Consider the following 15,399-nt stretch of genomic DNA (forward strand, 5'->3'; position numbering starts at 1 on the left):
AAGGGCTCGTGCTGGGATATATTCCTGCCTGCCCCACACAGCGTGCCACCGGCTCTCCGCAGCCAGGCGAGGAACCAGGAACCTCTGAGGAGCAGCGGTAGCCGGCAGGCAGACCCCCCATGGTTGCCCGCAGAGCCCCTGCCTGTTGCTGGGTGCCGGGGCTCTGCTGCCCAGCCCAAAACCCTCCACGCAGGGGGAAGAGGAGCGAGGTGGCTGCCAAAGCAGCACCAGCAACATGAGCCTCACCTTGCGACGGACGGCCAGCCTCACACCTTGCTTGCTGCCACTCGCTTGGACATGTCTGTGCCAGCTGCAGTCCAGCTGTGAGCACCCGCTGCCTTCACGCTCGTCTCCCGGTGCCCTTCCCTCGGCGGAGGTTGCTGGGCTGGATTAATGCACTTAACTGCAGATGCTCGGACCCTACAACCATCGGGTTCCCAGCACCACGTGGAGGTGCCTGCCTTTGCATGCCAAAGCTTATTTTACTGCCTCACAGAGCTATGAAGCCCAGAAAAGCATTTCTAACTCGCACTTCGTTCCCACACATGCGACTCGTGTGTTAACGTAAATCTCTCCTGGGTGGAGAGCATCCCATTAGACGTTCCTGGGAAAGACAAGCCCAGCCCTCGAAACCAGGGCTGATTGAGGGGATGAAGGAACTCTACGCATCAAGCCGCAAGAAGGAAGAGAGTGATACGCAGTCAGCAGCAGTCATCTTTACTAGGGACCACAGGAGATCAGAAAAATAACTTAGTTAACAAGAGACCTAGTGGCTAACAAAATGTCATGCTATAGGACATACAAGAGAGGCCAAGCACAATCACCAGAACAAAACGGCAACCGAGGAGGTGAGGAAACCCCAGGGTGGTGTGCGGGGTGCTGATGGAGATGCCCGATGGTGGTGGTGTGAACACAGTGGTGTGCGCGTGGGGCTGTCTGCGTGGCTTCCCTTCGCCTTGAAACCAAGTCAAAGGGTCTTCACCTCTGACACAGCTCCTGTGTCTCTGGCAGAACTATTTATTTTTTTTCAGGAAAAAATATTAATATCATTTTCTTCCAAGAACTATGTGCAAGAATTGTTTCTCCAGGTACAGTGAGAGAAGGGCAGGCAGGAGCAAGCTCCTCTTGGGGCCATCCCTGTGACTCGTGCCCTCTCCTCATTGACACCACAACCCTCCCCAGCAGCCCTCTGTGGCTCTGCCTTCAGTGAATCCCAAACAATCTTTTTTTTCAGAAAAAGAAGAAAGAAAAAAAAAGGTATTGCTGCTGCCTCTTGTAATATTTTTCCTCTCTCTCCCCCCGCTTTCCCCTTAAAAATGTTTACTTTCAAAAATTCCATTCCTGCAGAGATTCCTCCCGAGCTCTGAGGTCTCCGCGCTCCACCCTTCTCTTCTGCAGTCAGAAAAACTGAGTCTCGACGTCTCTTTGGTTAAAAAAAAAAACAACAAAAAAACACAAACAAATAACACACAGCCCAGTATGATCCTATTCCACCCCGCGGACGCCTGATGAGAGGGTGTCTGTGGAAGAAGGAAGCATCAGAGACGAGCTGTCTGCTCTCTGGAAGCTGAGGTCCGCACGCCGCCCAGCCGGCTCTCCTCCTCTCATACGGTGGTGGCTGGCCCGTACTGGAGCACCAGAGGGGACGTCTCCTTGATCCGGACGTAGAACCGCCCCTCAGGCCGGGTAGTTTGGAGGGACAGAGGCAAGAAGTCATCGGGAAGCCACCGCTCGCTCTCTTCGGAGGCGAACACCAGTCCAAAGTGCTCCAGCTGCTCCTCGTCGTAGCAGAAGGTGGCTGAGCCGCCCAGCACACCACGGGAGACGTCGTTCATCTCGAGCACCACCAGCTTCACCACCTCCCCAGCAGATGTCTGGCTGGTGATGTGCAGCTGCGGAGAGAGAAAGGTGGGAGAGATGAGGAGTAAATGGGAGGAACGAGGAGGAACCAGGGGCCAGGGGCAGCACACAGAGTGTCCTACAGCAGTGATCATTACGGTGGAGGACCAGCCACCCCAAAAGTGCCTGGTGAACAAGTGGCAGCAGCTCAGCACGGAGCCACGGGCACACTGCTTCCAGGGATGCCTGGTGTGCCAGGGCTCAACTCACGCACCAATTTCTTGTCTCCACTGCACTCTGAGTCCTCAACTCTTGCATGTGTCACCTACAGCTCACAGGCTCCACTCTGGCTGCCCTGCTGTCCCATTACCTGTGGCTGGAGAGGGCTCAGCCCCAGCCCTGCTCCTGGCACCAGAGGCACCTGCGTAAAGTCCCTCTCGCCGGCAGGATCCGGACCGTCGGACCAGCTGAACCACAACGGTGCTGCCAAGCCCGTGGTGCTAAGCGGAAGCCTCTTTGGCAAGTGGCACTAAACTTCATCCCGTTCACAAGCTTGGGGTTCTCCCACCGACAGCTACCCTCCCTCTCCCTCTCCACTCCCTGGGGATTGCCCTCTGAATCCCAAATACGGCTGAGAAAACGAGCTCATCCGGGCTCTGGCTGCTAACAGCTGCCGGGAGCCCGCTACTTGACTTCAAAGACCCTGCAGCGGGACATCCATCCTCACCCAGGCAAGGCGACGGTTTCCTTTGGCACATCCGTAAGGGCTTGCGGAGCGCTGCGAGCGATGCCCCGGCAGGGTGGTCCGAGCCCTCGGCCCACGTGAACCCTGCCAGCTCCCAACAATCATCGCAGGGCTCAGCTGATTTACGCCAGCCGAGGAGCCGTTCCTTTGAACTCGCCTTTCTTCGAGAAGAACATCATAAAACGCTTTCAAGCAGGCGTGCCCAGAGCTTTGCGACTTCAAAAGCCACGTGGGCAGCCCGCCAGGAACCCGAGGGCTGCACTTCAGTTGCATAGAAATCTCTTGTGATTTCTCAAATGGAAAATAAATACTGCAAGTCAGATTCCCCTCTGCTTCTACCGTCCCCAGAGAAACTGGCTATCAAAACTCCCCGTCAATAAAACCCCTCAGCTCTGCCCTTCCTCTGCCATTTTATGGGCAGGCTGCGCTCGGGCCACTCCGCCAGCCTCGGCTCTGGGCACCGAATGCTGGGAGAGAAATTCCAGGAATGCTGGAAGAGAAATTTCAACGGGGGAAGGAGCTTCGTGGCTGGGAGCAGAGGAGGTGGCAGAGCCGGAGGGGGACGTGCCCTGGGTGATCTCCTCCATGGGGGATCCCACCCAGAGCTGGTGAGGGTGGTCAGAGCTGCTCTCAGCAGCAAAGCCCTCACGGGGGGAACCAGGTCGCACGGTGGCTGCGGCAGACCCCCAACGCCTGCAGCAAGGAGGCGGCTTTGCCTGCTCCCCTCCACGGGCTGGAGACGAGCGGCTCCTGCTCTCCCTGCCCCAATAGGACGCAGGGCCAGGGGGAGCGGAGTAGAGACTCGGGGAGGGAGAGGCTGTGGGAGGATTGGGGACAGGGGACATGGGTGTGATGTCTGCCTTCCAGCCAGGGGCTGATGTGCCTGAACACCAGGATGCAGTGAGGGAAGTCCATCAATATGACCTTTGCTCGCTGCCTGCTTGCCCTGGGTGACACTAATCCACTGCTGAACCACGGCCTGAGAGCTGAACCACAGCTTCACCCAAAAACACCTGACCCGTGGCACTCTTCCCCGCCGCAGCAGCCGCTGTCGCTCCCACAGAGCCGGGCACACCATCCCACACTGCCAGGAGCCTCAGCGCTACTGCAGGGACTAGGGGACACAGGGCGGGAGCGCTGCGCATCTCCAGGGGACCTCACCCCTGGACGGTGGAGGATGGAGAGGGCAGTGCCAGGCGAGGGGTATGCGAGCCCTCCCTGCCTCCCTCCCCCATTCCTGCTAGCCCCTTCTGTCTGGACACGGCAGAGCCACAGCGCTGCCCTTCGCAGGCTCTGGTACCTTGACACTGGTCTCTTTGGAGAGTCCGGTTTCGTACTGAGGGCAAACCCGCAAGGTGACAGAGTCCGGCTTCTTCCCTCGGTCAGTCAAGCACCCGGGTTGCTCTGGCTGCTCCTGGAAGCTCTGAGTCCACTCATCCGAGCGCGTTCGGAAGACGGATTCCGAGCCCTGCCCGCCCCGGCCGCGCTCAGGGCTGGGCATGGAGCCAGTCCCCAGCCTGAGCTGGCCGCAGTGGCCCGTGGTCCTGCTCTCCGTCGGGGAGCTGTCGACAGAGCCAGGGCAGGACTTTCTGGCCGCCTGGCAACGTGGTTTGGGGAAGTCCAGGCTGCTGGTTCGAACGCAGTAGGCCTGCCGCTTCTCCGTGATGCGCAGCAGCTCGATCTGTCGGCTGGGCAGGACAAAGTCGCTGTCGTAGAGCTCGGGGGGCGGCCGGGGCTCCTCCAGCGGTGGTGGTGGCGGCGGGGTCTTGAGCTCGTGGGTCTGCAGGACATCCGGGGCGCTGTCCCGGAGGGTGCGGGCCGCTTTTCTGCTGCAGCAGTCGGGCCCCGAGGAGGAGTACACCAGGTCGAGCTCCTTCGGGCTCTGTGCCCTGCTGGAGTCGTAGTCGCTGTCGGTGGCCAGGAACACCTCTGAGGAGCCCTCCTCGTCTGACAGCCCGTGCGAGTCTGCAAGCGGATAAGAGAAGCCAAGAGGGGCTCAGCGTTGCTGCCAGCAGCCCCAGCTGAGGGTTCACACCCGATGGAGTCCAAGGGAGTCCCCCAGCCTTTACCCCCTTGCCATGCACCCGTGCTGTGCTCACCAAGGCACAGGCAGAGCAGGTCCTACCCCAAACGAGACAGCCATACTGGTCCTACCCCAAACGAGACTGGCCATACTCCCAATGCCGGACCGCTCACACCACCACAGTGCAGACGGAGCAGCCCTCCCACTCCCCTCCGGCACGGGCAGCCTCCGGAGCTTTACAAAGCCGGGTCCTTACCTGAGTTGAGCTTACGGTTGGTCTCCGGTGAGGGCGCCGGGGAGGGAAGGTAGTCGAAGTGGGAGGAGGTGGATTGGGTTTTCTCCTTTGCTGGACCACCAGCCTCGCCGAGGAAGCTGCTGAGGGACACCCCGCAGGAGGGCTGCTTGTACCGGGCGTGCTGCAGGGCATCCATAATCCAGCGCATCTCACGCCAGATCTCCTCCATTTGCTGCCAAAAAGGGAAAGTAAGGGTCTCTTTCAAAAAACACACAGGAGCAACAAAAAAACACAAGTTCTCCCCACACACCTTTCCCAGGAGGTGAAAGACCTGGGGAATCCCAAGAAATTGCCCTTGGGTGAGAAGATGCTGCTTCCACCACCAGTGACTGCTGATTCAGCAGGACCTGCCTGCTGCAGGCAGGGGTGCTGGGCAAGTGGGGAGTGTGGGGTGCTCTGGCTCACGTCCATCCCAAAATGCACTTCCAGGCCCTTTCCTAGCAAGGTGGGGACCTGCAGAGCAGGAGCCTCTGGCTCTCTGACCAGGATTTTTAATATGACTGCAGTAAGAAGTTGCTAAACACAGCCCCGCCTGCTGCTGCCTGTCTGCCGCGTCAGGAAAATCCCACCAGGCCACAGCCATCAAAACCAGTGACTGGTGTGGATGCTCCCGCAGCTCATCCAAGGCATGACTGTCCTGGCCATGTCCCACAGGCACCATCCAGCCCGGCTCCCCCCCAGTGCGTTCCTGCTCCACGTACCTGGATGTAGTCCTGAACCTGCTGGTGCCTCTGCTTTGCGGTGGAGAGCTCGGCGTCGGAGAAGGCCTCCCGCAGGCTCTGCTGAGAGAGGAGTGACTCCAGCTCCAGGAGGGCAGACACCTGGCAGTACTGGGTGATGAACTCCCGGTCATACGTGAAGAAGTGGACTGGGAAGGGAATGAAAAATATCAGGTCCCTTGCTGTGGATGCCCTATTGGCTCCTCCGCATTCACCCGATGCACGGAGGAGGCAACACTCTCCTCTAGCTCACGCTCAGCACCCCGCTCCATCCCTCCTCTCCCGGGGGCGGTAAGCAAGTCCCAGCCCACCTCACTGCCCACCCCAGCTCTCGGGGGCTCTCAGAGGGCAAGGGGACTGGCAAGGATGGGTTTTGGCACGCCCCCTCCTCACCCAGCTCGAAGATCTGCAGCGGCAGCGTGAGGAAACCGGAGCGAGGGGTGTAAGGGTTGTTCTGGCCCGGAGCAGTGCAGACATCATCTGATGGAGGCAGCAGCAGCAGGAAGGAGACCTGGCCCCCAAAGTCCAGCACCTCTTGGCTGTACAGACGGAAATCTTTGGCCTGCAAGAAGACACTGCAGGTAATGCCTGCAAACGTCGCCAGTACAATATCCACCTGTCTGAGGCCCAAACGCTGCTGGGTGTGGTGGAAGTGGCCTGGAGCACGTCTACTCCTGATGGATCCTCCTCATTCCAGCAGAGGAAACCTCACACACCACTGGCAGCCAAGGGACACTGCCGTTTCAGCACCAGCCAGAGACTCCTTGCTTGTGGTACAATCTGTGCACCTCCCTTTCTTACTCCTCCTAAAAGTCCCCAACTCCCGGTCAAAGTCATGATGACAGGGTCTCAGAGAAGTGCCCCCAGTGATGGTCTCAGCCCTGTGTCCTCACAGCTGCGCAGCCAGAAGCACACACCTGGCACTGGGGCTGGTGGGCACCTTCCCGGCGAATACTCGGAACGGTGGAGGAGGGATTTCTCCCTACGCAGTCTGAACCAGGGGGCTGCAGCTCCATCCCACCATTGGCCAGTTACCGTCCTGCTTTGGAGGGGCAGAGCTGGGGCTGGTCCCATGCTGCAAGGGCTGAGCCCCAGACCAAACCACAGAGCAGGCAATAACGCAAACCCAGATTCACCATTCTTGCTTCGGAGGTTCGGGTGAGGGTAACACAAACAGCTCCTGTGGACACTGTCCTTGGGCAAGCAGATGCTGCAGGTGCTGGTTGCCCACCACTTGCCTTCCATTTGCACAGGACTAAAATCCAATCGATGCTTCAGGCCCCCAAAGGGGGACCAGGGGCTGGGGTACCCTGCCTGCTGCACTGACCAGCACGGCGCTGCACGGCTCTGTCCTCCCCAGACCTTGATACCTGCCCGTACCTCTTGCAATGGGATGTTGACCAGGGCCATCAGCTCCTTGATGGCCACTTGGAGCTCCTGAAACAAGTAGTTCCGGGAGGTCTCAGCCTCTGGCTCCGCAGGAACTGGCTCCTCCACACTGGCCATCTTCTGCAGCCATTCCCACTCCTCCCTGGGGAAGGAAGAGACAGACACATGCAGGAGGGAGCAGCTCGGGGTGGACCCGAACACCACGTCCTGAGAGCAGAAGCAGGAGGTGATGGGTGCTCTCAGGACAGAGGAGCCTGGCTGCCCTGGGTGAGCTTCCCTGCAAGCCCCACCTAGAGATGTTGGGGTTGGAGCGAATCTTGACGTGGCACAGGATGTTGGGGAGCCGCTCCGGCACCAGCACTCGGATCTGATCCACGGCGCTGCAGAGCTTCAAGTAGCCCAGGTAGAGGCCCGAGGAGAGGGCATGGCTGCTGCGCTGGTGGTATGCCAGCTTGTCCTGCGGAGAAATGCGCTGCTGGATGGAGCAAGCCCTCGCAGCGGGGCTCTCTCCTGCCCTCACGCTGGGTGCCACGGCACAGCCAGCCCAGCCGGCAGAAGGAAAGAGGCAGAGCAGGCACAGTCTGGTGCTGCTGGGATGAATCAGGTACCAGCCCCACGCCTCCTCTCGAAGCAACAGAGCTTTTGCAGCCTGGCTAGGCTCTGCTCCCCTCTGCCTGCAGCCAGGACCGGACCCTCAGTGGTCCCGGCTCTGTTGTGGCCTTCCCAGCCCCATGGGGAGCAGGGAGCACTGGCGGTCTCACAGTGGAGCCCACTGCAGTCCCACACCCTGAGAGCATCTCTGGCCACGACAGCACCAGAGCAGCACCTGGATGGAGATCAGCAGCGTATCCAGAGCCGTGGGCTCGTCCGGGGAGGACACGGATTTGCGGCTGGTCTGCAGCTTGCAGATGGGAACCCAGCGGACGCTCTCAAAGGTCTGGTTGGTCTTCACCTCCTTGAGGGTGACGATGAGGATGTTGCCCTGTTTGTCTTTGACAGGCTCAAAGAAGACCTGGCCCAGGTCCTGGATGCCCAGCAGCCCCTGCACAAGGGAATGGGAGGGCAGGAGAAAGCAGTGGGTCAGGGAACACCCTCCAGGCACACTGCTCTGTGGGTCTGGGCAGCTGGGACATGACTGGGAGTCTCCCCTCTGCCAGCTGGAAACCAGTCTGCCCAGCAAAGCATTCCCCTAACAGACCTGAGGCCCTCTGCACGAGATTGCCATGGAGCCGAACACGCCATCGCCCCACAACTGGGTCCTGCCAGGGAGGACGGGGCAGGGGCACCCATCCTGCCTCTGACTGAGCAGCGGGCAGTGCCTGGAGTTTTCCTGGCTGCAGCACACCCATGTGCTGCTCCCAAGGATGCCCAACCCACAGTGCCCCCCAAAAAGCCCTCGCTCCTCCCCCAGCCCCACCCTCACCTGCATTTGCGAGATGGCCAGCAGCATCTTGAAGCGCGTCTGCAGGATGCAGGAGCAGGACGACTGGGAGACGGTGACACACTGCCGCAGCCACAGGATCTCGTCCCACATGCATGACACCTGCAGCACACCAAAGGGCCGTCACCAGCGGCCACCGCCGCCCGCATCTGGTCCACACAAAGGCGGTTTGGGGAAATCCACTCGCCTTTCTGGTCGAGCTGGGTTAGGAATGCACGTGGGCACGTATCGCCTCTCAGTAGGGGTGCGATTTCCTATGCTGCAGGCACCCCAAGGTGCCTCCAGAGCCTGCACCATGCCGTGCCCATCCAGATATCGGTCTTAATCTAGGACTAAGACCTTCTTAAGTCTGAGTAGAAGATGGCCAAGAGAAGGAGGGAGAAGACAGCCTCCCTCAGGAGAAAAGGACCATACAGCAAAAGATTTTGGCCCTGAGCTGCCCACCGTCCCTTTCACCAAGCCCACTGATGGCAGAGCACAAGGCAGCTGCACCCTGCGCGGCCTGCTGCGTACAACGGAGGCAGGGCTGCCAGGACAGAACGCTGCAGTGAAGCGGTTAAACAGCTGAGAAGCCACTGGCATCGCCTGGGGAGAGGCAGCACCCACCCATCGTGGCACGCAGCCTGCCCAGCGCGGCGCCGGCTCATCGCCCACCCATCGTAGCACGCAGACAGTCCAGCGCGGCGCCGGTCCATCGCCCACCTTTGGGTGGAAACGCTGGTCCCTGATGGTTTCTTGGTCCATGCCAAACTCTACCGAGGGGCCAGGCTGTGCTGCCAAGCCCCAGTGCCCGGGTGGAGGGCGTGACGCTGCCAGCCAAAGGCAGCAGCGGTGCACGATGCCCAGCTCGGCTCACCCCGGCACTCCCGGTGTGACCAACCCTTGGCATCACGCTGCTGTCTGGTGCGAGGAGCTGGAGTAGCTCATGCTCACTTTGTGCACATGGGGTGTTCCTGGTGCTCCTCCCACCCCAAATTAGACCCAGCCCACCCCGGTGAGAGCCCCGCAGCCCCGCACACACAATGGGCACGGCTGTCTGAGTGGGCAGCATGAGGAAGGTGCTGCCATGAAGGTGGTCTGCAAATCATGGTGGCCACTATCTCAGCAGCATCCAGGGTGGTGGTGGGGCAGGCAGAGGTGTGTCAGGAGACACAGCAGCACGAGGTCCCTGCGCCGCTCACCTTGGTGAACCAAAGAAAATCCTGCATGAGCAGGCAGGAGTAGGTGTCATCAATCTCCACCACGGGGATCTGGTCTTCATGGGTCACCAAGATGTTGTCGTCCTTGTAGAAGATGGCGGTCAGATAGAGGCCCCTACATGGGAGGGAAGACAGACTTCAGGGTCAAGCTGCCAGCTTCATTTCCCTACGGCAGAGGAGGTGCCCTGCCCCAGGTCTCAGCTCCTCTCCAACAGCCCCTCACAGAAGATGCACACGACCAGTACAGGAGCAGGAACAGGAACCCAGTGCTGCCAGCGAGGTGAGCCTGGCCAGAGGGTGGTGGGGTCTAGAGGAGGGTGGGGTGTTGGGTGATGCTCAGAGTTGTCCCATCCCTGGAAATGCTCAAGGCCAGGTTGGCCGGGGCTCTGAGCAACCTGATCTGGTTGGAGATGTCCCTGCTCCTGGCAGGGGGTTGGACTGGGTGGGCTTTAACGCTCCCTTCCCACCCAGACACTTCGGTGATTCTGTGGTGCAGGGATCTGGGCACAGGCACAGCTTGGCCAGTCCAAATGGAAACACCAGGGAGAAATGTTTGATTTCTGGGCAATGGGACACATCTTCACCGACACCATGAGCTCGCACCAGGCAAGGACCCACCTCTGAGCACCCCCAACTCCCTGCCTTGTGCATGCAGCTCCTGGCCGTGCCCAGGACGGGCAGCCCTAAGTCCCTGCCGGGAGACTGGCTCTCCCCCCACCCCCACACACCAGCCTCTCACCGTTTCAGCGTCTTGAGAAACTTGCTGCCGGGGTGGAAGAGGTGCTTGAGGCTCTTGGAGACAGAGTGCTTCCTGCTCTGGGGCTGGTTCTTGCAGGGCTCTGGGGAGCAGAGAGCAGAGGATGCTGCAGTAGGAAACGAAGGGCGGCACCCGTAGCCCATGGCACGGCATGCCAGCCAGGTGGGAAGGCTCTGCCACGGGCGCCACTGCCGGAGCTGTCTCCCTACTACGCTCATCCATGGGACAGGCCAGCTCCTGATGCCACCCCAGCACCCCAGCCCGTGTCACAACCCTGGGGGGCCCGGTTGGATCCCCCACCTCAGCCTCCTCGCCGCACCACGCCATGCACTCACCATGGCAAACGCAGTGCTGGTGGACGGTCTTCACCTGGCCCAGCAGATGGTCCAGAGCTTCGGCTTGTCCCCTCCGCCGCGGAGCCCGGCCGTCGTACTCCCGCCAGTCTGCAGGCAAGATGAGCATCACGCGAGCACCTGGCACCTCGCCCCCAGCACCCACCCCTCTGCCTGAGGGGCCCCCCGTCCCCCCGTCCCCATGGCAGGTCACCTCCTGGCACCCCACCCATGTGTCCCCAGGCACAGCACGGCACGGCAGCAGTCCCGAGTGCTGGGCACCTCTGGGTGAGCTGGGCTTTTGGAGACCCCCTGCTTTGCGCCCCTCTTCCCAAGATCACTCTGGCTCTGCACAGCACCCTATGGCCCCGGGCCACCCCGCAGCATGGCAGGAACATGGCGGAGGGAAAGAACAAGATCCCATCTGTCGCCGTCGCACTTCACCAGCCTTAAAAAATAAAATTCTTTCCAGTGTCTTCCTCCAGACTTCCCCTGAGCTGCAGCTCTCTCCAGGCAAGCGCCGGGAGCCGGGCTCACCTCACAAACACACAAATAAGCTCCCGCCAGCTCCAGCCGCTGCGAGACGGCATCAGGCCCAGCAGCGGGGCCGGGGACCCGCCGGCGCTGCGACGTTAGCTTTACGTTAATTGCTTCACACACCCCCCGCGTCCTGCCTGCTGCTGTTTTCCATGGAAAGTTCAGCTCTGTTAACTTTGGCTGGGGCTCGCCACTATTTTTAGGAGCTTTAAAAACACCCGGGGAGGTGCCTGACTGTATTCTGCTTGGGCCAGAGAGGGATCTTTACTGAAGGGAGAAATATTAATGGTGATAAAAATAAATAAAACCCACTCATGTCTGATTCACTTCAGCCATGCCGTGCAGCGATGCCGCCTGGCTTGGTCACGGGGAATGTGACCCCTGTGCTTGTGGATCCGCAGCTGGAGCAGCACGGGGTGCCTGCACACCTCTGCCCACCGCCGCTCACGTGCTGCCAGACCTGCACCCCGAGCCGTGCGCAGTGCGTCTGCTGTGCGCAGGCAGCGTGCGCCGTAGGCAGTCTGCTCCCTCGCTGCCTGCCAGCATGGTGGCAGGGCCCGTGTGCCCACTGCCCCGCTGCCTGCTCACTGGGACGGGCTCAGCCTCCCGCGATGCACGTGGGGCCACTCCTTACATATCCGATGGAGCTGATCCCGTGCGACCGTCACGCAGTGACCCACTGCCACGCAGGACCGAGATGGCTCCAAGCCCCAGGGGGCACCTCCAAAGGCTGAGCTGGGACATCCCACCATATCATGGAGGCGGGAAGGACGGATCCCTCCCAAAAGCTGCCCTGTGCTAAACTACAAATCCGTGCTAAAAAATTCAGAGGTGTTTTTCCTTCCTACAGAGGGGATGGCTGCACTTTTCCTTTTAACTCAGAAAGCGAAATTTCCTCTCTTCTCACACCCTCCTTAGGATGGGCTGATCCAAGTGGCCTAAAACGGCTCGACCCTTACCAGGCAGCGAGGATAATTTCAGGTTGAAAAATTCCTATTTGGCAAAGCTCCCATTGGCTGGAGTAGCATCCCAGACCCCTGAGCACATCCTCCCTGCCTGGCCTGAGCCCCAAAATGCTCCCACTGCTGCCAGCTCCACTAGATCCCATCCCAGCAGAGAGAGGGACCCTGAACGGCACAGGGAGCGGCCACCTCCCTCCATCACCCCACAGCCGGTGCTGGCTCCCGTGGGGGTTCCCAGTGTTACTTACTGGAAGGGATAGCGAAAGGAGGCACGGAGGCTTGTGGGGGACCCCAGCCCTTCATGTTGTAGGCCGACACCTGGACATAGTAAGCCGTGCCCTGCAAGGGGGGAAGCCACACTCAGCGCACCAGCATGGCATGTGAGGGAAGGAGGATCCCCCCAGCTCAGTACACCAGTACACTACCAGGAGAATCAACTAGGAGCCCACAGCCCAGGTCCCTGTCTTTGACCTCCCCAGTGGTACAAAGCTGTTGTTATCAGACACTAGACAATCCCCACGGCCCGGCTGGGTGGTTTTGGGGTAAGGCAGAGGAAGGACAGGACATTGCGAATGTCCCTTGCCGGAGATGCTCTGGTTGCAGACACAGGGCTTCCACAGCCTGGAGGGCCGGGTGCTGCCTTCCCGCTGAGACAGCCCATGGGGACAGGGAGCTGGCCCAGCGCTGTCAGGGGCTGGTGGCACAGCGACCGTGATTAAAAGCCTCTGATTAAAGCTCAGTCAAGCTGCCAGATGTTGCAAGGCCTCCAGGCACTCATGAAGGCGGACAGGAGCCCGTGAAGCAGCTCTGAAAGCTTGATTGATGGGTTCAGGCCAGCTCCCTGCAGCAGCATGGCTCTGGGCTCCGCTCCTCTGTCCTGCTGCACGTCAGAGCGGCTCTCCTGCCCCAACCACGGCTCCTGGGCTCCAGCACCGCGGCCATGGCTGAGCCCCTCTAACCGCACCGGGGCCTTTCCCTGCTCCTCGAGGTGGTGGTCCTGGCCTGCCTGTCCTAGAACTTCAGCGCTGCACCTCCCTGGTAAGGATGATCCCGTCTATCCCAGCATCTCCAGCGTTCCTGTCGCAAGCTCCATCCCTCCCTGGTCCCCATCCAGGGAGGGGACAGCTGACAGGCAGCATGGCCCCTGTGGTTCTCAGGGAGATAAAACAGCAGGGAGCCCCGGTCCCAACCAGCCTGTGACCTCGCGGAGCTCCCAGTGATGGAGACGCGGCTGGTCCCCGCCTCTCCACTGAGCGAGGAGGCTGTCGGAGGGGTCGATCTGTGCAGGTGGCAGAGGAACGAGCCGCTGATTTATTGCCCAGGAGGCGCAGGGATGGAGACGGGAGCCGGGTGGGGGACAGAGGATAAATCAAGTGCTCAGTGAATGGACCCATTCTGCCTTTCACTCCAGCATCCCCAGGCACCCTGTGTGGGGGGTTTCCCCATTGCCAGGGCAGCGGCGGCCATGCAGGGACAGGCAGACGCCTCTCCAGCCCCACGCTCCTAGCTCTGCCCCCCAGCTGTGCTGAACATCACCGTGCCACCATCCCACTCCTCCTGCTCCCAACGATGCCCTATCCCCTCCCTGGGAATGACTCCCGGGGCTGCACTGTGGCCAGCAGCTTTTCCCAGCCGTGGGCTCTGCTCCCGCAGCCTGGACCCCCGTGAGGCTCCCCGAGAGCTCACCGACACCAGCCCATGGATGGTGAAGTGCAGGTTCTTCAGCTTGTCGACCACGGCCTCGCCCAGCGGCGGCGAGAAGGTTGGGGAGCAGCTCCACTCCACTGAAAGGAGAGAGACCTCAAGGTGCCGTGCGGCCCCGTGATGGGGACAGGCTACCGGGGCTGGCTGCAGTGCTGGGGCCAGCAGCGGTATGGGGACCACAGGCAGCACAGGAGCCGGAGGCAGTGGAGTGAAGGCAGGGGAAAGGGGGAGTGGCAGTGCAGAGGAAGGCGTGGGGAGCTGTTGTCCTCCTCCCCAAGCCATGTCAGATGGGGTCAGCACCCTCAAACGATGGGTCAGGAGTTGGGGATGAAGGAATTTCTCACAGAAGCCAAAAATATCTGGTTTAAGTGGGTGAGGGGTGCAGGAGCGGCAGGATGACAAAGGTGCGCAGGATGAAGGGGCACCAAATATGCGGCACCCTGAGTTCTGCCCTGGTGCAGAATGGTGGTTTGGTCAAGCTCAGAGCATCTGGGTGGTGGCCAGGCCACCCAGCAGCGTGCAGCCCTGGCTCCTCTCGCAATCAAGCACAAAGGCGGCTGACAGGGGCTTGGCAGTGACATGCACGGGGTGAGCGCCCCAGCACGCCCCACTGGCACGCTCAAGGCACTGGCCACGGCTGCGTGCCCCCTGTGCTGCTGTGGGGACCCCGGGCCTCACCTTTGTACTTGGTGACGACAGCTGAGTTGACACTCAGGGGCTCCCAGAAGGTCACCAGCACCGAGGAGCTGCTGGCCACGGAGAGGTGGACGTTGGCGGGGGCATCCGGCACTCCTGGGGACAGAGAGCGCAGGGACCACTACAGCGAGGACGGTCACTCTGAACCCCGCAGTGTCCCTCCTGGGCCTCCCACCGTGCCCAGGGACACGTTCCCGAAGCACTCACCCCCCGTGCACCCATACAGCGACCCCTGGCTACAGAGTGCAGGGACGCTCTGACGGGTGCTGGTGCGGTCCCACGCCTGGACCAAGCACAGCCCTGTTCCTTCCCCCGAGCATGGGAGCAGCCCCCCAGACCCCCCAAGCCCTCCTGCAGGCACTCACGGGCGTGCTCAAACCCTGCCTTCATGCGCTTGTAAAGCCGGTATCGCCACTCCCAAGCCCTGAGCTGCTTCTCCTTCTCGGAGCAGTCGGCGTTGGGCGCCTCGTTCACCACCTGCGCCGTTAGCTCGTTGACACGCTGCTCCGCTTCCCGCACCAGCGTGGAGAGATGCAGTGAGCGGCTCTCCAGGCTCACGACTGTGGGGTGGGTGGGCATGGCCACGGGTCCCAGAAGGGCAGCCAGGAGGAGGGAAGAGAAGGTGGTTAGGGCAAGCCCAGGCTCTACTGGCATCATGTCCCCACCCCGAGACTCCATCCTCCCCTCCGTGTCCTGCTCCCAGGCTCCACTCAAGCGAATGGCTCCACTTGAGCCCCTGCTACAGCACCAGCTTCCCAGAG

The 15,399-nt window shown here is 61.0% G+C and overlaps 1 protein-coding gene across 14 annotated transcripts in view; it reads right to left on the reverse strand.

Moving 5' to 3' along the window:
- Window positions 1-701: 701 nt before the first annotated feature.
- Window positions 702-15,399, reverse strand: part of LOC104474960 (ankyrin repeat and fibronectin type-III domain-containing protein 1) — a 233,196-nt gene continuing 218,498 nt past the window's right edge. For all 14 annotated transcript variants that reach the window (XM_086759449.1, XM_086759443.1, XM_086759441.1 and 11 more), the window contains 16 exons: window positions 15,004-15,198; window positions 14,621-14,734; window positions 13,925-14,022; window positions 12,487-12,577; window positions 10,743-10,850; window positions 10,390-10,489; window positions 9,633-9,765; window positions 8,434-8,553; window positions 7,837-8,052; window positions 7,301-7,467; window positions 7,002-7,152; window positions 6,015-6,183; window positions 5,604-5,770; window positions 4,864-5,074; window positions 3,885-4,549; window positions 702-1,892 (listed from right to left, as the gene is read on the reverse strand). In XM_086759449.1, coding sequence (XP_086615575.1) covers window positions 1,605-1,892; window positions 3,885-4,549; window positions 4,864-5,074; window positions 5,604-5,770; window positions 6,015-6,183; window positions 7,002-7,152; window positions 7,301-7,467; window positions 7,837-8,052; window positions 8,434-8,553; window positions 9,633-9,765; window positions 10,390-10,489; window positions 10,743-10,850; window positions 12,487-12,577; window positions 13,925-14,022; window positions 14,621-14,734; window positions 15,004-15,198 — 2,993 coding nt within the window. In that variant the 3' untranslated portion in view covers window positions 702-1,604. The remainder of the gene's footprint in view (window positions 1,893-3,884; window positions 4,550-4,863; window positions 5,075-5,603; window positions 5,771-6,014; window positions 6,184-7,001; window positions 7,153-7,300; window positions 7,468-7,836; window positions 8,053-8,433; window positions 8,554-9,632; window positions 9,766-10,389; window positions 10,490-10,742; window positions 10,851-12,486; window positions 12,578-13,924; window positions 14,023-14,620; window positions 14,735-15,003; window positions 15,199-15,399) is intronic.

Source organism: Chlamydotis macqueenii, chromosome 15 (genome assembly GCF_036417535.1).
Source record: "Chlamydotis macqueenii isolate bChlMac1 chromosome 15, bChlMac1.mat, whole genome shotgun sequence".
Lineage (NCBI taxonomy): Eukaryota > Metazoa > Chordata > Aves > Otidiformes > Otididae > Chlamydotis > Chlamydotis macqueenii.